General features: G+C 51.7%; 1 protein-coding gene across 1 annotated transcript; it reads right to left on the bottom strand.

Moving 5' to 3' along the window:
• Window positions 1–308: 308 nt before the first annotated feature.
• On the bottom strand, window positions 309–20228 carry TRMT9B (tRNA methyltransferase 9B (putative)). The gene is made up of 4 exons (XM_020979616.2): window positions 20058–20228; window positions 11452–11609; window positions 8368–8541; window positions 309–1948 (listed from the first exon to the last, which is right to left on the bottom strand). The coding sequence occupies exons 2-4, from the start codon at window positions 11606–11608 to the stop codon at window positions 945–947; spliced, it is 1335 nt and encodes a 444-aa protein (XP_020835275.1). The 5' UTR covers window position 11609; window positions 20058–20228; the 3' UTR covers window positions 309–944.
• Between the last annotated feature and the right edge of the window lie 2791 nt (window positions 20229–23019).

Raw genomic sequence — 23019 nt, 5'->3', positions numbered from 1 at the left:
TCGCTGAGTGGTGGAGAAGGGAGAGTGACATTTGGAAATAAAGAGGTAGTTAAAAAAATCAAAAGTAATAATAAAATCATGAATGCCTCACAGTTTCTTTAAAGAAAACCCATCCAGGGGCAACTAGGTGGCGCAGTGGATAGATCACTGGTCCTGGAGTCAGGAAGACCTGAGTTCAAATCCAGCCTCAGACACATAACACTCACTAGCTGTGTGACCCTGGGCAAGTCACTTAACCCCATTGCCTCACAAAAACAAAACAAAAATAAATACAAGAAAGAAAGAAAGAAAGAAAGAAAGAAAAAGAAAGAAAGAAAGAAAGAAAGAAAGAAAGAAAGAAAGAAAGAAAGAAAGAAAGAAAGAAAACCCATCCGTAATATTGGGCAGTGGCCTTAACTACCAAGACTCCAGTCTCTAAGAGACTGGGATAGTCTGGGACAAAGAACTGGGTCTGCTGTCCTGCTGTCCTTCCTAGCTCCAGCCAGTGTCTCTAGAGACCTTGCAGGACCACAGTCCTCCCCTGCCTCACCCCCACACTGGGGCATGTGTGGGATCCCCTTCCCTACCCCTGGCCTTTCTCCATTCACCCTCCCTTAACATCAGGCAGGGCACTGGCTTTAGTCCCATCTCCATGGGGTCCCTGAGACAGCTCTGCCAGGAGATTTGTAAAAGGACCTCAGGCGGACCCAAAGGAGAAATCCCAATTTTAAAGAGAGATGCTGATGGTGACTTAAGGAAGATGCTGGTTTCTAAAGGGAATATCTGAGAACAGAAATGAGCCACTAGAGGAGGAAGGTGGAAGAGTTTTCTTCAGGAGCCCCCTCCCCTGGCCTCTGTTGTGGCCCCTCCTCAGACTGCTGGCCTTCACAGGCATACCCTGCCACAGAAGCAAGCACCAGGCCTGCCTTCCTTTGCCCGTGAGTTACTTCTCCAAGATGGCCTAGTCAGCAGGCCATCATCCCTGGCTTCTTCTCAGCAACAATGCACCAATTGCCGTGGTCATTGATGGAGCTCAGGACCCGGAGCTCTGGCACATGCTGCTCCACCAAGCAGCAGAGCTCCCCTTCCCGAAACACGTGGTAGTAACGGGTTAACGCTCCGGAGCCTGGCGCCTCTGCTTGTGATGCCCCAGTGGACATGGCAGCTGCCAGGCTGATGAAGGGAGGGGGGAGGGAGCTCCTTTTCCAGAGCTGGCTGGTGGCCTGCTTTCCTGTCCCCCCGGGGCAGGCTGACCTGCAGCTATGCTCCACTGTAGACTGTCTGAGAAAGCAGCCCCCTTGCTGCTGGCTGTGAGTGTCTTTGTGGGGCACTGTGGGCAGGGGCCACTCTGGGGTTTGCGTGAGCCCAGGGGCAATGGCGTCACCTTGTTCTTGTGACAGTGGCTCCTGATCGCCAAGGTCTAGATGACGGAACTTCGAAGGCTGGACAGACACGGGGTGACCTAGGGCCCATTCCTCTGTGGCATGCTCAGCCTTCTCCACATGCTCCTTTAGAGTGCATTCATCCAAAGATTGGGAGAAAAACCAGGAGCGGAATGACTTCCCTAAAATGCTATAGAAACCACTGTCCCCATCCCTCACTTCTGCCAGCTCCCTACAGCAGCCGGGAGGCCCAGAGCCATCTAGACTGTGGGACCGCTGGGATTCCTGCCTCTTCTCAAGGTACACGGGGCAGCCACAGACAGAGCAGGCCAGGCGGCAGGGGGGCCCATCAGGGGTGGCTCTGGGCTGTCCACACACACGCTTCCGTCCTGAGGGAGCTGGCTCTGCCAGGAGCTGGGAACACAGGGCAGGGTTCCAGGGAATGAACACGTCCTGCTTGTCAAAGTGCCGGTGGTTTTTCTCCATGGCCCAAACATAGATCATGACTTGTCCTCCGGGGGCCAGCACCCGTGCCATCTCCTGGATGGCTCGGGTTCTCCTTTGTGCTGTTGAAAAATGGTGGATGACTGCAAAAGAAGAGAGAAGAACTCAGAGCTCAGGCAGCAGTCCTGAGAGAGGCTGGCTGGCCTCTTCTCTGCAGGTCACAAAAATACTGTAGCACCAGCTACATCCAGCCTAGCGAACATGACCAGTGTCATTAAAGGGAGTCTGAGAGACAAGCCTGTCCAGGTCTAGCATAGAGCACAGCTTCCTAGAAAGAAGCCTTACCCATTCCTCCACTGATGGACTCTCAGTGGGGCCTTCATCAAGGCCCTTCCCCTCTCTGAGCTTGAGCCTCTGCCTCTAGGAAACAAGGAGGCTGAGAAAACGCACACTGTTTGGGGAAGAACCTTCAATTGCCTGAAAAATGCTGGGAAAACTGGAAGATGGTTTGGCAGTAATTAGGTTTGGGCCAACATCTTCCACCACATGCCATCTATGGTCAAATAAATACATGGTCTAAATAGGAAAGAGAACACTGTCATAGTTACAGCTAGGGGACAGGGCCTGGACCTGCTAGATAGTCACCGATTAGCAAATTCTCTCCACCAACGCAGGTTGAGTTGTCTCAAGCCCAAGGAGGTGAAGAGATATGCCCAAGGTCAAAGCGTCAAGAACTGAACTCAGTTCCAAGGAACACAACACATTGCTTCTTATAATACACATGTGTGCTAAAAGAAGTACAAAATACTCTGTGAAATTTAATGAAGGAGAAGTCACTGCTGAGACCAGTAATCTGGGAAGACTTCATGGAGGAGCTAGCATTTGAGTTGGCTTTTTAAAAGATCTAGGAATTCAGTAGGTGAATGGGTAAGGAGGGAAAATCCAGGCATCGGGAACAAAGTCACAGAGGTGGGAAATTGCAACACATATTCATGGTTCAGAACATTCTGATTTGTGATTAAAGAAAAATAACATAGAGAATACCAATTACATGGAATTGGAAGGCTCTAACACAAACAAAATCAATACCCCAAGGATAAGAACAGAAGCTATCAAGAGAGAAAAAAATCTTTGTACCAAATATCTCTGGCAAAAATAAAAGATTAATATATAAGACACATAGGGAACTAACAGCAATATAAAAAATCAAGCACCATTTCCCCCCGCGGATAACTGGTCAAAGGCTGTGAACAGACAGTTCTCAGAGAACTGAAGACAACTAACAACCATACGAAACAGTGCTCCAGATCACCGAGAATAAGAGAACTACAAATCAAAACAACTCTGAACTTTCACCTCACATTCTGCAAATTAAAGATGAGAAAAGATGGAAACAGTCACTGTTGGAAGGGTTGTAGATAAAGTTGGCACATTAATGTATTGCTGGTGGAGCTGTGAATTAATCCAACCATTCTTCTTGTGGTTTTTTTTTTTTGGTGAGGCAATCAGGGTTAAGTGACTTGCCCAGGGTCGCACAGCTAGTAAATATCAAGTGTTGGACACCAGATTTGAACTCAGGTCCTCCTGGCTCCAAGGCCAGAGCTCTATCCACTGCACCACCTAGCTGCCCCAATTTCCAACCATTCTTGAAAACAAAATTTGGAATTTTGCAAAGAAAGTTTCTAAAATGTCCATATCCTTTAGTGTGGAGATTCCATTCTTATGTGTGTGCCCAAAGGAGGTCACTGATAAAAAAAGAAATGCTCTGGCACATCATAGTAGCAATATTGTATGATCATCAACTGTGAAAGACTTGGCTACTCTATCAAGACAACAATCCAAGACAATCCCAAAGGACCCATGGTGAAAAATGCTACCCGCATCTAGAGGGAGAACTGATGAATTCTGAGTGCTGACTGAAGCATATGTTTTCACTCTCTTTTTTTGGGAGGGGCTTTTTTTTTTTTGCAACATGGCTAATATAGAAATACATTGTGCAGGACTTTGTATGTATAATTGATGTCTTACTGCTTGCCTTCTCAATGTGTTGGGAGAAGGGCTGGATGTAGGAGGAGAATTTGGAACTCAAAATTTTAAAAAGAATGTTTAAAAAAGACACCTAAATGCTCCTTATACACCAAAATACTTGCAGCAGCACTTTTTGTGGTAGCAAAGAATTGGGAAAAATAGATTGCCATCAATCGGGGAATGGCTAAATGAATTGTGGTGCTTGATAGAATATTACTGTGCTGTGAAAATGATGTAAGGGATGGATACAGAGAAGCCTGGGAAGATCTACATGAACTGATACAAAGTATAGTAAGTAAAGCCAGGAAAACAATATAGCCAGTGACAATAACAATGGGAGAAATGACAACAGAAACAGAATCCTGCTAAATCGTACAACAGAGTGAGATGTGACCCCTCCCTTCTCTTCTCTGCAAGGTGGGGGGTAGGGAGTATGGAATACTATATTTAACATCAGATCTTTCTGATATCTTGGTTAGCTTTGCTAAACTCTTCTCTTTTTTTCTTCTTTATGTTAAGAGATGGTTCTTTGGGAGAGGAAGCAGGGATACAACAGAAAATGAAGGGGTTATAAAAACAAAGCATGTCAATAATTTTAAAAAACATATGAAAAGCTGCTCCAAAGCTCTAAGAATAAGAGAAATACAAATTAAAGCAACTCTGGTGTCATCTCACACCCAGTAAACTGGCAAAGATGACAAATGGAAACAGTTCCTGTTGGAGGGGCTGTAGGAAGACAGAACATTAATACCCTGCTGGTGGAGCTGCCTGTTGGCCACACATTCTGGAGAGTGATGGAGAATTAAGGTAAAAGTGGTCTTAAAATGTTTATGCTCTTTGACCTAGAGATCACAGTGCAAGACCTATATGCCAAGGAGATCAAAGATGGAGAGAAGGGTCCTGTGCCCTCCTATAGATTCACAGACATACTTTTTTTATGATTGAAGAGAAATTAAAACAAATAACATGGCCACAGCTAGAGGATGGGTCAAGAAACTGTGGCAGATAAGAGCACTGGGGTGAGAAATCATGAGAAATGATGAGTAGGAAGAATTCCAAAAAGCACAAGAAGGCAATACAAACTGAGAAAGGGTGACAGAAGCCCAAGCAGGAAAACCACCCAGTTGGAGCAACCACAGAAAGGGAAAGAAGGACGACACAAACTACAGACATCTGAGCTGGGCCCTGGAGCAGGGAGGAGAGCATTTGCCTTGATCCCTTCCTAGCAGAGGTGGGGAGCAAGGGGTGTGGACCATGGCATACACTGTCAGACTCTGCTGATGTGCTGACTGGTTTTTCTAGATTGGTTTTCCTCTTTCTCCTCTCTTCTTTATAAGGGAGGCTTGTTGGGTAGGAGAGGGGGAAGGATGTTTACAGAAATGAAGCTGATGTCAAGACTAAAGACAGCAATAAAAATAAAATAATAAAGCCAGACCAGATGATCGCTAAGGTTTGTTCAGGTCCAGAATTCTAATTCTTGTCCACTTGGGGGTGGGGGATTAGGCAAGGTGAACTAATGGAGCTGGAATGATAGACTATTTCTAAAGGTGCCATTTCATTACTTTCAGACACACCCAATAATACTGGGGGGTAAGCTAGCTAAGTAGGCCGGTAGAACTCCTTGAGAGAAGTACCTCAATGAAGAGGTCAGAATGGCTTGTAATGAATAACTATATCATTGGATTCACAACTGAAAGTCCATTCAACAACCAAAGGAAGAAATTAGAGCTGGAAGAAAATCCATTCAGCTGGGGTGACCCCGGAAGACTGCATAGAGGAGGTGGCCTCTGGACTGAGTCTGGAAGGAAAGGAAAGATCCTGAAACATGCAGAAGAACCACAGCCTCTCAGGGTCCTTCCCTTGCTCCCAGGCTCAGCCCAGGTGCCACCATTCAGGCTGCCCCAATTCCCTCTCCTGGCCCCCCTGTGAAAGTGATTAGTGTTTCTTCTCTACTTCAATTTCTCTACAGTCGTTTATTAGCATGCCTCATCTTCTGTAATAGCTAACTGTGCACATGTGGATAACCCCAAGAAGATGGGCAGGGACTGTTTGATTTCTGCTTTGTATCCCCAACCCCTGGGGTGCAGTCAATGCTTCATATTCCACATAGCTCATCTGTCATCCTCCAACACTCGCCCCTATTCCAGTCTCCGTTTCTGGTGAGGGCATCGCCACCCTCTCAGTCACCCAGGTTCACCACCCTGGACTCTCTTCACCTTCTCTCTTTCCCCTCCCCTCCAATCAGTTGCCAAGTCTCAATTCTGCCTACCCCAATGTCCCTCATGTGCTCTCTCCCTCTGCCTCCTTCTGCCACCCAGACTCCACACATGCAGCCACAATGAGACTCCTGAAGGGCAGCTTTAAAAACAGCTCCAGGGACTCACTCTCTCCTCAAGGGGAGACAAACTCCTCTGTTTGGCCTGGAAAGCCCTCATCTCCAGGCTCCTGCCTCCCTCTCCAGGCTCATTGTTGGGGTCTCTCCTTCATACAGCCTACATCTCAGGCAGCCTGGATGATATGATGTTTCCTGTCTCTGAGCGTTTCAGTAGCCGGCCCCCCACGCCAGGAATGCCCTCCCTCTCCACCTCTACCTCCTAGAATCCCTCGCCCCCTTCAGGTCTCACCTTCCACTGTGATCTTAAGCCCCCCGGCCAGTGAAAACTGTTGCTTTCTACTGACTTGTTTATCTATGTGTGTATATGTGTGTACATGTATATGTATGTAAAAAAGTATGTGTGTACAAGAGTGTAGTTATGTGCGTGCTTATTTTTACAACCATGTGTCATTTCCTCCGAATAGAATGTAAGCTCCCTGAGGAAAGGTCCCATTATCCTCAGGGCCTAGTACAGAGGCTAGCACATGTATATAGTGGGTGATTAATTAATGCTTATTAAGTGAATGAATGCATGAATGCAATGTGTAGACTATTATTTATCATTACTAATACGGTTTGAACCTAACTTTATGTCACTAGAGATTGTCTGAACGCAGAATGTCACCCTGACCTCAGCAACTCTCCAGGAATGACAAAGGTGGCTACAAGGACCCCCAAGACCCAGAATGTTTGGGTCCTTTTACCCAGGTCTTGTTCTGGGTCCTAAGCCTGAGCTGTGGGTTCCCTTGTGTTTCAGCTTGGCCTAGCTTGGATTCAGTGTTGACGCCGCTCACATCTATTTCCATCTTCCTTGCTTTCAGGCCGCCCTCTTGGCGAGGTTGCTCAACCCCATACTTGTGACCTGTGCGCCTTGTCTAAACCATATGTAATGTCAGCCTTCCAGAGCCTGGATGCCAGGCAGCCATGCCTCCTCCAAGGCAACCCAATCAATTTCTTTCTAAAATGATTTCAGATTTGGGAGGGGGGGAGTTGTGCTTGCAAAAAACAGAATGAGCAGAGACTGGCACCGTGGGACTGGCACCGCTCATACAAGCATCAGCGAAAAGGCAGAATCCTGAGGGGGAGTGTGAGCAGGGCAGCCAGTCTGACTGGAGCATAGAACACACAAAGGGAGGTGCTGGGGACCCAGGCTGGAAAGGCGGGAGGGAGCCAGACTGTGGCAGAGGCTTTAATTACCAGGCTGATGAGGCTGTGTTTCATCCTGGAGGGAAGGGGGAGCTGTGGATGTTTCTGGAGCAGGGCAGTCGCATGCACTTAGGCTTAGGGTCAGACCTGTGCCGTAGGAAGATTATGTTGGCGGCTGTGTGGAAGATGGATTGGACGCAGGGCAGGGAGGCTGATGGGAAGGCTATGATAGTACTAGTCCGGGAGCTAGGTGGGGCGGGGCCTAAGGAGGGAGTGAGAGAACTAGGAGGAATAATTAAGAGAAAGAACTTCCCTGGAGCTCGAGCTCTCTCAAGGCTTTGGGGACTGGATTGGCAGTGGATGGAGAGGAGAGGGATTCCCCTCCCTGGGGGTCTGCAGACAAAAAGGCCACAAGGACAAGGATTTCTTCTGGCTTCAGCAGGACTCGATGTCCCGCAGGGCCTTCCCCCTCTACCTTCTGGGTTCCTGAGGCGGAGCCAGCGAGTGCAGCGGTCCCTGCCTGGCTGAGCTCCCTGGGCCTCCCAGAGAGGGCCCGTCTGGCTCTACATTCTGAGAAGGAAGAAAGGGAAGAAGAGAGAGACAGAGCGAAGAAGCGAGGGAAGGTGCCCCCTCCTGGGGAAGTCAGGAACGGGAAGTAGCAGGATAGAAAGACCCCCAGCTGCGGCGTTGGGGGCCTCTGCCGCTTACTACTTGTGGAGCCTGGTCATTTCTCTCCCTGAGCCTGTTTCCTCCCCTGTGGGGCTGGCTGCCCTCTGAGAGCCCTTCTGTGAATCTCCTGCACTCCTCCCTGAGGCTATTTTCGGTGCCTGAAGCTTCCCTCCAGAACCTCCAGGGCTAGTTGGGGCCTGTCAGATATTTACGTTCTATTTTAATTTTTCCAAGCCCGCAAGCCATGAGGACTTCTCTCTGGATGTCCCTGGGTGGTGGATGCTAAGGTAGCTCACTGACCTCCCGAGGGGTTCAGGAAGGGTCCCGTTCCCCTCCCTTCCTCACCTCCAATGGAGATAATGGCGTCAAAGCTGCGGTCTCGGAAGGGCAAACGCAGGTTGTCACACACCAGGACCTCACAGCCCCTGCTGTGCGCGATGTCCACCAGAGGCCCACAATAGTCACAGCCCAGCTTGTACACCTGGCTGTTGACGCGGAGATACTTCCCAGTCCCGCAACCTGTGAAAGACAAGACTGGCTAAGAAGGATGTCTCAGGGTGCCCGAGGGTGTGGCAGAATAATAGTGGGGCTCCACAGACACTCAGGCTGGGAGGAGATCAGGAGACATCATCTGATCCAAGGGGTCCCTCCCTTCAAGGAATCAGTGAGTTATGGTACAAAATAACATTTGGTGGCAGTGCCCAAGAGAGGGCTCAGAGGCAGTGTGGCTTAGTGGAGGGAGCTGGGCTCAAGTCCAATCTTGGACTCCTCTTGGCTGAGTGACCCTGGGCACGTCCCATTCTCCTTGGAGAGCTCCAGCAGCAGAGAAGGTGCCAAGGTGTGCAGCAGAAGGGCTTTCCTCACCTGCGAATGCCAGTGAAATGGACCAGCATATGGGGAGGGTGAGAGTCAGACAAGGGGAGGTAGGGAGAGATGGTCATTGTAGAAACAGAAAAGAGTTTGGGAAGGGAGCGGGCAGGAACTTTGAGAGCATGGGCGGGGACAGAGGGACTCTGGTTTGCCTGGAAGGGAAGCAGTTATGTCAGTCAGTGGATTGAGCACTCGCTAGATGACAGGCACTGTGATCAATGCTGAGGATACAAAAAAGGCCTCCCAACCCCTCCCAAACCCCCCAGGGACCCTGCCTTCAGGGAGCTGCCATTCTAAGATATACAGAATATATACAGAGCAGGTGGAGAAGCATCTCAAGAGGAGGGGAGGGGAGGGGGGGGCAGGAAAGATTTCTGGCAGAAGGTGGGCTTTGAGCTAAGACTTGAAGAAAGCCATGGAGGTCCCAGTGAGGGGGCAGGGGAGTAAGGGGGGAGAAGATAGAAGACTTGCCTTCAAACCCAGCCTCAGAAGCTTGTTAGCCATGTGACCATGGCAAGTCACAGCATCTCTGTCTGTCTCAGTTTCCTCATCTGTAAAATGAGGATAATAATAGCATCTACCTCTCTGGTTGTTGTGAGGATCAAATGCATTAATGTACATAAAACACTGAAACCTTTAAATGCGATCCAAATCCTAGCTATTATTGTTGCTGTTCAGTCATTATAGTCTTCTCTGACTCTCCATGACCCCATTTGAGGTTTTCTTGGCAAAGATACTGGAGGGGTTTGCCATGTCCTTCTCCAGCTCATTTTACAGATCAGGAAACTGAGGCAAAATGGTTAAGTGACTTGCCCAGGGTCACACAGCCAGTAAATATCTGAGGCCAGATTTATACTCAGGAAGAGTCTTCCTGACTCCAAGCCTGGAGCCCTATGCACTATGGCACCACCTAGCCCCTCATCATTATGACTGTCATTATCGTTATCATTACTGCTAAAAGCCAGGGGACCGGGAGACCCAGTTTTGATGATGCAACACACATACCTGGTGCTGTACTCAGCCTGGTTTCTTGGTAGAAAAAAGCATTTCAGTTGGGGGTTGGGAAGACCTGGGTCCAAATTTCCACTCTTCCATTTAATAGCTGTGCACCCTGAACACCCCCACGCAGCCTCTCTAGACACATGTCTGCTCCTCGGAGCTCAGAGGACCCTGGGCATTACTGGGCAGCTGGGGAGACAAGGGCCTTGCACCTAAAAGTCTGGCCAGCCTCCTTCTCTTGCGTTAGGTGGCCACACAACCGGTGTGACCTGGAAGAGGTGAACAGCTCCCTTCACAGCAGAGGGGGCTTTCTGTGGAAAGAAGACCAGGAGAAGCAGCCTTGTTCGCATTAGGATGATGGCTTGGTGCCCCTCCTTGACCTCACTAAACCATAGTGGCCCAGAGATGCCCCCATATGTTTCAAGAGGTCCTTGTGATGCTTCAGGGGGATGGGGAAGCCCCTACATTCTCTAATACTCTTTCTCCTAAGCATGAGCCCCAGATTGGAGGTTAGCCTGGTAATAGGAGAGGCTGCTAACCACAGGGGAGTTAAAGAACCTCTGCTAGCCATAGTGAATGAATGAATGAATGAATGAATGAATGAATGAATAAGCATGGACAAGGGCTTCCTTGTATATGCAAAGCTCTGGGCTGGCACCAAGCCCCTGCCCATCTACTTAGCTCCTAGGGCATTCTGGAGGCATTTCAGGGAGGTTTGCCCACCCTCTCCAACACCCCCATCCCTTTTCTGCATCTCAGTGTCTGCCTTGAGTTACAAATAGGCTGGCTGCCACACAGAGACCACAAGGTTCCCAGGTGGCAGAGGGGTGGAGAGGAGGACCAGGAGAAACCACTATGCCCTGGGAGGCAGGAGGCTGGTGACTTTCCTGGGACCAGCAAGGAAGGAGAGGGTGCCTGCCATCTTGGAGGGCCAGAGATGGGTGAGCCAGGAATGCTGGCTCATTGGGAGGTTTTTAAAAAGGGAGAGTGGAGGTAGGCAAGGGAGGGGCTGGTTTCCTTGGGATGGGGAAGAGGGAGGTAAGTGGATCAAATTGGAGCTGGGAGAAGCCTCACTGTGTGCTGGGACCTGATGTGTGTGCATGGGGGAGGGGGGAAAGAGAGAGAGGGGAAAGATGGAGACAAAGAGAGTTAGAATGTCTCTCTTGATGCCTGAGCCAGTGCTGAGAGGGAGCTGGGAGGAAAGAGCAGGATGGTCCAGTTCCTCCTCCATTCTGCTCAGGGACAGGAGCCATGTGCCATTGCCTCTGCTAAGAGGGTATTAGACTTGGATATCTCAGTGAGTGAACCTTTCTCTAATGCAGGGAACCTCACCTAGTGGAAGTGGACACCCTCTGCTGTGGCTCCAAAGTGGCTTGCTTCGGAGAAGGACTTCCCGAGCTGAGCGCTCCCCTAAACTAAAGCAGTCTGCCTCCACCGGGGGCTTCCCCTTCCCTCAGGGCCTTCAGCAAACACGGGCTGATCCCATGATGGGCCAAGATGGGGATTCCCACTCATGGCCAACCTGGCCAGCCCTGATCGCCCGGGGAGACGCTTGCTTACCTATGTCTGCGACGAGGCTGCCAGGTTTCTGCTCCAAGAGGAACTGGCGGACGCGTGGCCAGGCCTTGCCTTGCAGGTCACTGAAGTAGGCCGCTGTGCTTTCGTAGACCTCATGCACATGGCGTCTTTCCAGCTGGGCAGCGGCCTCGGGCTCCATCCTTGGGGAGAAATGTAGGGTCTTAGATGCTTTACAGGCCACCCTGAGAGAGGCCACAGGGAGTCTGGGCTCCCCTGCATTGCCTCTAGAGCCCATTGTTAAATATTCAGTGAGCGCTGATACCTCATCAGGGCTCCTTTTGTTGATTTCTAGACTCGAGAAACTGAAGAAAATGTCACTACTATGAATTAAAATGAAAAATGTGCTGTGTGCACATTTGTTTTTGGACAGCCAATTGTTAAACATTTACCAGTACACCCCTACCTGGAGCCCATCACATCCCCTAAACAGGCATTTCCAAAAGGGGAGTTACTCTTCCCAAGAGGCTTGGGTTCGTAACCCCATCTGTCATCATCTAAACCCAGTTCTCTCTGCCATGGCCTGATTCCTTATTCCTTCACCCTTCCCCGGGCCCTCCCACTGTTTGGGGAAATGCCCAATCCCTGGGTGACCACCTGACTTCCATCTTCTCCGCTTCTCATCCTCCATCTTCTGGCTCACTGAGGCCTGGCTCCCCCCTTAGCTCCTCCTCATCCCCCCCACAGTGACACAGCCTCCCTGGCCACCCTTTCCAGCACTAGCCGCCCCTTCACGCATTCTCCTGACTCAGTGGTAAAAATGGGTGAGTGGGGATACTCCTGGCTCCCCACTGCCACCTGTAGGCTCTCCCTCTACCCTCATCATCACACTCACTCCACTTCTGCCACCCAATCCACTCTGGCTGTCCATCAGCCTCCCAGACAGTCGTCCCCTTTCCCGCATGAATTTGGTGCTGGGCTCCTGGCGTTTCTCCTCCCTACTCCTGCTCTCACATTAGTGAGACTTCAACATCTATATTATCAGTGCCTCAACCTACCCTCCTCCCATGAGCTCCTCTTCCATCCCCCCCTCAGCATAGGAGGCCCTGCTGTAAATTAGAGAATGTCCTACATAAAATATTTGTAACTAGTTTTACAATGTCATGTTTGGAGTTTTCATAATGATAGGCAGAAGAATATATTTTACAATAATATAATGTACATTTTCATTGGGAGTTTTGGGGGGCAAAAGTGATCATTGTAGTTATTATAAGTACTTAATCAGTCAATCTAAAAGAATATGTTGAGTAGTATGTTAGAATACCCTGAGGAGTTCACAATATATTTTTTTCATTTTGTTGAAAGGGATTCAGGAGATAAAATAGCTGAAGACCACTCACGCTCAGGTTTGGTGATTTCATCAGCCCCCCTTCCCTGGATTCACTCTTCATCTCTACGCTGATGATTCTCACATCCATAGATCTAACCCTAACCCCTTCCTTCTGCATCAGCCCTTCCCCCCTCCCCAGAGGAAGCCCTCCCTCATTCCTTCATTTGTGGGGCCACACTCTCTGTGACCAGCCCAAGGGTTTGAAATGGCTGCTTCTCTTCCCTGCCTCAGGAAGGCTACCTGAGTTCATGCCAACAGCCCCCAGCCCCTCTTGTGCTAAGGTTATCTGACCAGGCCTGAGAGCTGACTCAGTCCTGGGGTCTGTGGTCTGCCATTCAGGCCAGGCCCAAACTTGCACTAGCTATCCTGAAGCTGGGGGGGGGGGCGGGGAAGGTGCACAGTCAGCAACGCCAGGAGTGCATCCTGCTTAATCAATGAGCTGTGACAGATCTCTCGCCCACATCCCAACAGCTTGCATCTCACCCCAACCAGTCACCACATACACATATGTCCAGCTTCAGCTGCCCACGCCCTCAAAGCATCCAAAGCAGCTAAACAGAGCGTTTTCTATCCAGAGCTGGGGTTGGGGAGCCCTGGCACAGTCATCAGTATCCCCGTAGACTCAGTCAGTCAGTCAGCATGTATTAAGCACCTACTATGTGCTGGGGAGACAAAGAAAGGCAACTAACTAGCCCACAGAACAACAGCATGTACACATACACACACCACATACATACATATGCACACATATGCACATGCATACACATACATACACACATGCATGCATGCAGGTCACTGAGTCCCACTGGCCAGTGAACAGAATGTCCCTGGGCCCCAAATGCATTCCTCTACATTTACACCCAATAAAGGGACATCTTCAGCTTCAAAGTCAGGCTCTCCACAGCTTGTGGGACTGCCCCATCAGAGAAGGAGCCCTGGGCACAGAGAAAGACCATGGTCCCTGGGGCTGTGGCCAGCAGCCCCGCATGCTCCATACTGGCTGTGGAGGCAGGGTCACAGCTTTCCCTCTGTCACAAGGGTGCGCAGTGAGTCAGCCAGGCCTCTGCACCCCCTTCCTCTGTTCTTGGAGAAACAGCCCTGGATTATTTCCATGCCCCAGTCCAGTGGCCCTGGAGGACAGAAGCATGCCTCTGATCCCACCCTGGCCCAGGAGGGCTCTCCTGCCTTCCCAAAGTGTAGTTCTCTGAGAGCTGTGGCCTCAGGGAGGGTCCAGGCAGCATGGTGACCACAGTCGTACCCAAGCTTACTCCTTTCCTGTTCCAAGGAAATTTGGAATGTCACTGTGCACTTCAGATGTTCCAAGTGCCTGCAGGGCACAGCCACTGTTCAGGGTGCCCTCTGGGCTTCACCAGAGCCTGAGGGCATGAACATACCAGCGGAGGGATGGAAACACATCAGAGCAGGGACATCCACCCTTTCTTCTCTGTCTATATTGATAAAAATCTGCGTGTGCTAACACACATAAATGGGGCTCCCCCTCACTGAATTGTGCTCATCTGGAAGGATGAGCGTGGTATTTCAGTGGCCCGGCCCACAAGAACCCCGACCCTCGACTCCTGCACCACAGAGAGAACAACGGCCCACAGAGAAGATGCAGGCAGCATCAGGGCCCCAGACTCCAGAGGTGATGAGGGCAGATGGTGAAGGCCCGTGAATGTTGATAAGGCGCAGATCAGGTTCATGCAGATGGAAGCAGCCTGAGCCTTCGATAAAAGGAGGGAACCCCACCCCAGTCAGCCAGGGTTGCTGAGGGAGGCCCCTGCCCCATTCAGGCCTGTCAGTACAGACACAGTCATCATCACTGAGTGCTTGCTAGGAGCCGATGGTTAGAGGCGAGCCCAAGACGAAAGACCTCTATGATAAATGAGAGGCCCATGTTCTGAGTAATGAGGAGTTACCATACATGTTCTAATCTACAGGCTTTCCCTGCCACCCCTGGACAGAGAAAGGAGAGAGCCCTAACTCATAGCTGATTAAAGACGGTAATTAGGCAGGTGGAGCAGGCAGCTTCCTGAGGCTGGCACTAAGCCTGCTGTTGCAAGTTCATGGATAAACTAAGATACAAGTCTCTGGTAGGTTGGTGAAGTCAGAGGTGCAGAGTGGGCAGGGTGCCATTCTTAGAGAGGCCACCAGGGGGCATCATGGGCAGCTCAAGCCAAGCCCAAGTCCCTTGTCATTTACAAATGCGGAAACTGAGGCCCAGAGAGGGTCTAGCTAGGGTCACATAGGGTGCAAGAGACCAAAGGGAAACAGGAGGCAAGACTTCTGACTCTAAATCCTGGGCTTTTTGGGTCTCTGTGGAGCGATGCACGTCCAGGGCTCTGCAAACCTCAAGAGGTCTCCAGGCTCCACTGCTGCGGCCCCAGCTGGAGGAGCTGAGTTCCCCTGGCAGGACACAACTTCTCAAGGCTGGCCAGGTCACCTGGAGCTGCTAACAGGCTGCTGCATGAGAGGTACGCCCCAGGGGCTCCCTGCTCGTCCCCAGGGTTCAAGGTCTCCCCGATCGTCCCCACTGATGGGTCCGAAGTCACACAGAAGCAGGGACAAGCAGGGACGAGCAGGGCACTCCTGGGGACCAGGCAGCTGCTTCTTTGCTTCAGCTCTCACTGGGCCACAGCAGGAGGCCAGTTTTTCTGTTTCTGCCATCCTGGTGTGCAAGGGACTTCTGCCACCAAACCCTCGAGGGACAGCATCCTCACCCCTGGCACATGCTGGACCCTGATGGGTGGGAGATGGGGGGGGCACAGAGAGGTGCAGAGCTTCCTCCCTTTCTTTTGTGAGCATGGAGGAAGGCTACTTATAGCTCTGGTAGGAAGGGAGCTGTGAAGAAGAGGGGGCCTGGAGCTGAAGGAGGAGGTAAAGTAGGAAGGATGTTCTGGTGCTCCAGAGTCAAGAAGAAAGCCAGACATTGACCTTGTGGAGGAGAAATGTGAGAGGACAGATAGGGTGGAGGTGGGGGAAAGTTGGTTGGTAAGACCACTTAAGTGATGAGCAGGACAAGGGAAAGGATGGGAGAGGAAGGGGTCACGCCTGTGAGATATTAACAAGCTAAGACAATGACCAATCTCCAGAGTTGAAGCCGCCCCCCAAACAGGTGCCACCATAGGTGCCCAAGGGAGGGCAGGCAGGCAAGAAACACAAGGAGCCACAGGTGCATCATGCCAGCATTTTAAGGGCCCCCTCTGTGCCAGACCCTCAGCTGGGCCAGGGATCAGAAAGACAACAGAAGGCCCTACTGCCCAGAGCCAATGCTCCATCCAGTGACACGTCCAGGTGTACATGGGCAAAGCCCAGCCTCTCCTCAGCAAGCGTGGAGAAATCCTGCAGGGCAGGAAGGGCACACACGCCAGCCCCGGCAGCAGCTTTCTGAGATGGCTAAGTGCCCACTGGCTGTGCTCAGAACACAGATAGTGTGCCCAGTGCAGGGAGAGAGGACAGACTTCCCATGAAGGTGGTGCTGACCTGAAGGAAGGTCAGAGAGGAGCCCAGCCTCCTGCCCTCCCCTATGCTGACCAGCCAAGATCTAAAAGGGGCATCAAATCTAAAAGAAAAGACAGGAACCTCCAGCCCCCAGCCCAGGAGGGCACAATGTCAGCTCAAAGCCAACAGACACAGGGAGAAGGGCCACTGAAGGGAAGCCAGCCAGTGCCCTGGCCGGGGACGCTCCACGGACACTGGAGCCCAGAACTGGGCTGGAGGACACAAGAAGGGCCACAAGCCCAGGTGGGCAGAACACCAGCATGGTGGGGAGGTGGAAGCCAAAGGCAGCAGTCCCAGAAATCAGAAGTGAGATGACATAGGGCCTCAGCATCCTGTCCAAGGGCACTGGAGAGGGGATTCTGGCCCAGAGACAAAGGCTGGAGAGAGGAGTAAAGAGAACCCTGAACACGATGAAGAAATCTGTCTTAAGAGGCGGCCCAGAGATAAGCACACGTATAGGTGAAACTACTGTGACCACAAGCAATTTCATCCTAAGTGTCTCTCCATGAGTCCATGAGGCAGAGCTTCAAACATCCTTCTAAACGCCACCTGAAAGGTCTCGAGCAGTTTAGCAGAGATGTTCAGGCTACCCCAAAACCAGTGTCTGGGGGTTGTGGAGGTGGGCCCCAGACCAGGCCTCGGCCAAGCAGCTGTGGTCCCCGACACCACCATCACCTCCCAATACAGGAAATGTCACCAAATCATCTACCCAGAATGAGCCACTGTTTGCTTGGGGGCCAGCTCTTCATGACAAGGAGCACATCCACATTGTCTCTCCCTGCTGAAAGGCCACAGCTTCCTCTCCGCTCTCCCAGCAGCTTGTAAGGAGATAGGAGGAGCAAAGCCTGGGATTTCTGGTGTGGGTTGCCCTGCATGCAGCCATGCCTCCAGCAGGCCTTTAGACCTCTTTCTTTCTCTTGGTGCTCTTTTTCTCCTTCAGCGCTGTCCAAGTCAGACTTCTTGAGAGCCGGAGGTCAGGAAGGACCAGGAACAGCCCTATAGTCATTTAAATGGTGGAAGGTACCTTAGAAGACCCTGAGACCTCCCTGCCTGGTCACTGAGCGAATCAGACCTTCAGGAGGGCTTCAGACTGGCTTATTGGTTTAGCGAGTGGCCACGCAGGGCAGCCTGGAGGCCAGTGGGGCTCTGCTCAACTGAATCGGCTCTTGGCATCCTTGAACACCTGTCCCCGTTGATTGTAGAGGCAGCAGAAAGCACCCTGGGCCGTTAGGAAGATCTATGACATGTGACTGCTGCTGGCCTCAGCTTCCACACCCATAAACTGGGGATCACACCAGCCCCTGCCTTTCAGGGCTGTGGTGAGTATCCCAGGAGATAATAGAGGTAAACAAAGTGCTGTTGTTATCCCAAGCAAAAGAAAGATGACCATGTGGTGGCTCGGAGGCACAAATAAGCTGGCCTGGGCAGCTGCTGGGTTCCCTTCTCACTCAGGCTCTGGGCTTCCATAAGCCCCTCGGCCAGCTGCTGACCAGGCTTGTGGCTACAGGCCCCATCTGGCAGGGGCAGCCACGGAGTTATCGAATTAGGAAGTGGAGGAGGCCCCCAGGCAAGCCCAGACTGCGGGCCTCAGAGAGAGGGCAGCTGGGAAAATCAGGACATGTGCACCTTAGGAGAGATTCTGGGCCAAAATTTGGAAAGAGGACACCAGTATCAGTGTGCCCTGGTGTGGACGCTCCTCATCCCCCCCGGGGGACAGTGCCTGAGGGGCTGGTTCTGACTCTTTGGGCTGGCTCTCCCACATCCTCCACTTCCACTGGCCCAGCTCTGGGGGATTCCAGGCACGATGAGATGGCCCACCATGCACACTGCTGCTTGCTTTAATTTCTACTGTTGGATTAAGGGATGAAAATTACAGTCCACTATATAACTAGTGGGCAGCCAGGTGGCACAGTGCACACAGTGGTGGGCCTGGAGTCAGGAAGCCTCATTTTCCTAAATTTACACTTCCTAGCTGTGGGACCCTGGGCAAGTCATTTCACCCTATTTGCCTCAGTTTCCCTATGTGTCAAAGGGGCTGGAGGAGGAAATGACAAACCACTCCACTATCTTTGCTAAGAAAAACCCAAATGGTTTCATGGAGAGTTGGGCATGACTGAACAACAAGTCCAGATATAGCTCTGCCACACAACCCTGCCCTTGCCCATCTCCAGCCTTGCCCCTGGCCATGCCTGGAGTGCTTGCCCTCCTCATCTCTGGCTCACAAGATCTTCCTTCAGGACACAGCACAGGTGCCATGTCCTCCTTGAAGCACCCCCTGATCCCACCAGCTGCTCCCTCCCTTCCTCCCAGACTCGAGTCAGAGCTGCCACTCTTTGGGGAGCACTCAGCCAGGCAGGGATGGCAGGCTGGACGGCAGGGTAGTTAGTGACAGTTCTCACAGCCCTGCTGGCTCCAATGGGAAGCCTCCTGCTGCCCAGGCTCTGGCCCGGTGCCCACACCTTAAGCTTTTGCCACTCTCCCCTCCCCTCTTCCCCCACTCCAGCTCTTTGCCCTCCAGAGCTTCTGTTCTCATAGTGGGAAGGGGAGGAGATAATGATAATAGTGGTGAGAATAGACTAATGATAACCAACATTCTTAGAGCAAATCAAGGATTACAAAGCACTTTAGAAGCATGTGCTCATTTGGTCGGTAAGTGCTATGATTATTGCCATTTCACAGGTGGGGAAACCAAGGCATGTGGCCAGGTTAAGCGACTCGCACAGCTAATTAGCATCTGAGGCAGGATGTGCACTTAGGTCTTCCCATGCTGGGTCCAGTGCCCTATCCACTGCACCACCCAGCTGCCATTAGCTAGATGAGAAATTTGAGAGTTAACTGGGCGTTCCTTGAGCTAGACAGCGTGGGAAGAAGAGAGGCAGGAGGCGGGGAGTCAGATTAGGAAGGGCATCCAAGAGCCGGCCAGTGATGGTAGGAGTTAACACTGGTATGAAGCTGCAGGGAGTCATGGGAGGCTCTGGAGCTGTGCTTTGAGAAGCCTCTCCTGACAGCTGTGTGCTAAACAGACTGCAGAGCAGAGAGCCAGCCTCAGGGAATTGAGGGGCCCCTGGTCCTCCACTGTCACTACCTGGCCCCCTGAAGGCTGGGGCGGGGGGACCCTGGGGCAGGGGCCAGCTTACCAAACAAGGAAGCCCCCAGCTCAGTGCATCTGGGATCTCTGGGGGATACCAGCCCATCTGTGGCATATGGTCCTTGAGAATGTCTGTGACTGAAAAAATGCCTCCCCAAGGCCAGGGTCTAGGGATAGTCCTGCCTGACTCTGGCTGGCTGCTGCCCCTGGACCTGGGCACAGAATCCATCTATCCCCAAGCCCCCAGTCTCAGCCTTTCCTGCCCCCTGGGGCTGACCTGAGCTGAGGCACCTGTTCCGTGCCACGGAGAAGGCCGTCCGTGGGAAGGACCCAGGAATAGTCACTGTGGCTCCAGAGCCTACTGGAAGGAACAGAGCAAGGCTGCATGCCCCACCACACCTCGGGTCATTGGGTCATTCAGGGACAACCCAATTACCATTGGGATGAAGGCAGAAAAGATTCTTTTCTTTGAGGCTAAATACCCTGGGCAGAAAAGGTCAGAAAATCCTACTAATTGAGACTGAGTAGAGGAAAGCCTGGCCTAAGGGTGTGATATCCCTAAGGTACTCGTGTATGTGTGAGCATGTTGTGTCCATGCGTGTATGTCTATGTGTGTGTGTATCTGGGATTAATCGAGGACTCCCAGAACAAACTCACCCCAAAGCCACTCACCTGAGTCACCGAGAGACAGGGGTCAAAGGCACAGTTAGTGCTGCAGGCACTGCCAGGGCACCCCAAGACCACCGGCTAGTCCTGGCTGTTGTCACACTATGGAATCTACCTGGGCAGCCTGGCGGGATGGTCTCAGAAGCCCAAGGTCTTCCCAGCACACTGTATTTGGAACACAGGAGTCTGAAATGAAAACAAATGGAAAACATCCCTTTGTCTGAGTGCACAGCCCACATGTCCATAGCTCAGACTGGACGCAGCTAAACTCGGTTACCCAAAGCCTCCTGGAGGCCCTCCCCCAATAAGGGGCATCGGAGGTGTCCTCACCAAAAGCCCCTTAGCACCAGACAGAGAGAGGCAGACAGCAGCACTAAGGAAGTGCCAGTGCCCACTCCCCACAGGGGGACAGAATGGAGTCAGCAAACAACAGGCCTTGAACTTGGCTTCCTTTTTCATCAGAATTCTAGAGCATCACGGCGGCCAGAAAGAAGCCGCTCAAGGGTGTCTCAGGCACAGGGCGTTTTCTCCCATTTCTCCCGCTATCTTCCATCCCAGTCCCAGTGTTCTATCCCAGGTCAGGACTTGAGGTAGGGCGCTAAGGAGCATGGAGGAGAGAGGGCAGGGTGAGGGCCCTGCTTCAAGACCATGCAATCCTGGGATCTAGTGCACAAAAGAGGACTCAGAAGGGAAGGGGATAAGTCTTGGTCGGCTGCTACGCACCAGGCACTGTGCTAAATGCCTCACAAGGACCCTGGGAGGGAGGTGTCATTATGATCTCATTTTACAGAGAAGGAAACTGAGGTAGACAGAGGTGAAGGGACTTGTCCAGGGCTACACAGGGAGTCTCAGGCAGATCTGAACTCAGGTCTTCCTGGCTCCAGGCCCAACCCTCTACCCTGGACAAGGAATCAGACCTAGATTATAGACCACGGACTTAGAGCCAGGAAGGGCCACAGAAGCCACTGAGTCGGACCTCTTAAACTGAGAGATACTGCTCTAAGTGTCTAGAGGCAGGATTTGAAACCAGCCCTTGCTGATTCCAAGTGGAATGCTGCTTGGCCTCAGAGGGCTTGTCTCCCAGCTCCTGGCCCGCTGCCAGCCAACAGGGCCAGATGCTCTGCCCCAGATGCCTCCTGGACTCCAAGGCGCCCTGAGCTCTGATCTTAGGCCTCTGCCTCCCCTTCTCAGACTGTCTTTATTCTGTGGACACTCAGATTTGGTATTCTCTTGTCTTGGGGGCTAAAGTACAGTCCTTGAGACCAGGAGACTGGTAAGGGAGGAGGGGCAGGTGATGAAGGGCTTAGAATGCCAGAGCATTTTGTATTTGATCCTGGAGGTAACAGGGAGCCACTGGAGTTTATTGAGTGAGGGTGTGTGTGTGTGTGTGTGTGTGTGTGTGTGTGTGTGTGTGTGTGTGTGCATGACATGGTTAGACTGAAGCTTTAGGAAGATCCTTGATGGCTGAATGGAGGATGGACTCGAGACAGGCAGACCTCCCAGCAGCCACTGCACTAGTTTGGGGCAGGGTCAGAGGAGAGAAGGGGGCATATTAGAGATGCTGCAAAGGAAAAACCTACTTGGCCACAGCTTGGCTCTGGGGGGAGAGGGGGGAGAGGGAGGAGTCCAGCTGATTTCTGGGTTGTGAGCCTGAGGGACTGGGCCCACTGTGGGCTCCTCCATGGTGACAGGGGAGGGCCTGGGGCAGTTCCAGGAGGAAAGACACTGACTTCTCTTTTGGATGTATCGAGTTTAAGATGTCTGCTGGATGTCAGTTTGAGATGTTCCATGGGCAGCTGGAGATGGGAGGCTGGAGCTCCAGGGGAAAAGTGACGCAGGGTGACTTTGGGTGGAGAGTGGGTGACTAGGGAGAGGGTAAAACAGCCTCTAGCTGCCCTTGATAAGACTAAGTCCCCCAGCATGGGTGACCTATGTCCTAGGGTCCTAAAAGCACTGTCAAACGGGATTGCAGAGCTGTGGTCAGAGACCCAAGGAAGACTGTGAAGAAGGGGAGAGGTGCCACAGGCCTGGGGAAGAGTAAATACAGGCCTAGCGCTCAAAAACAGAGAAGGAAATGAAATCTTCTCATTACAGGCCAAAGAACTTGGCATTGGCTCATGGGAAAAGTCTGAGAATTCATCATGAATGAGGCAGCTGGTGAACATGTCGACAGGAAAGCAGCGACTGCAAAGAGCCTGCCTGGCTTCATCAAGCACAGGTCATGCTGGACTCCCCTGCCCCCCACTTCCTTTCAGGGCAGGGTTTCTAACTAGTAGACAAGGGGAAGGCTGTGGATAGAGGCTCTCTACATTTCTGGCAATGCTAATTTCATGAACCAGCTGGGCTTGGGGAGAGCACAGATAGGTGCACTTGGAACTGTCTGAGTGGCTGGGCTAACCAAAGAGTTATCACTAGTGCAATGTGAACTTGGAAGGTCTCTGGTGGAGGGTGTGACTCTGTGCAGCCAGGTGCTGCCACAGTGGATACAGTGCTGGGAGTCAGGAAGACCCAAGTGCAAATCCAGCCTTGGAAACCGTGTCATCCTAAGCACTTCCCTGTCAGTTTCCTCAACTGCAAAATGGGAGTGATAACAATAACACCTACCTCACAGGATGATAGCGAGAATCAAATAAGATCCTATTTTTAAGATCTGTGCTTAGTACAGTATCTGACGACCTAGCAGGGGCTTTATAAACACTTTCTCCCTCCTTCCTTCCCTCCCTCCCTCCGTCCTTCCTTCTCTCCCTCTCTTTCCTTCTTTCTTTCCCTCCTCCCCTCCCTCTCCCTCCTTCCTTCTTTCCTTCCCTCCCTCTACTTTCTTCTTTCCTTCCCCCTTCTCTCCCTCTCTTTCCTTCTTTCTTTCCCTCCTCCCCTCCCTCTCCCTCCTTCCTTCTTTCCTTCCCTCCCTCTACTTTCTTCTTTCCTTCCCCCTTCTCTCCCTCTCTTTCCTTCTTTCTTTCCCTCCTCC

Source organism: Phascolarctos cinereus, unplaced genomic scaffold (assembly GCF_003287225.1).
Source record: "Phascolarctos cinereus isolate Bilbo 61053 unplaced genomic scaffold, phaCin_HiC Scaffold_9;HRSCAF=440, whole genome shotgun sequence".
Classification (NCBI taxonomy): domain Eukaryota; kingdom Metazoa; phylum Chordata; class Mammalia; order Diprotodontia; family Phascolarctidae; genus Phascolarctos; species Phascolarctos cinereus.
This window is presented reverse-complemented; position numbering and strand designations above follow the sequence as displayed.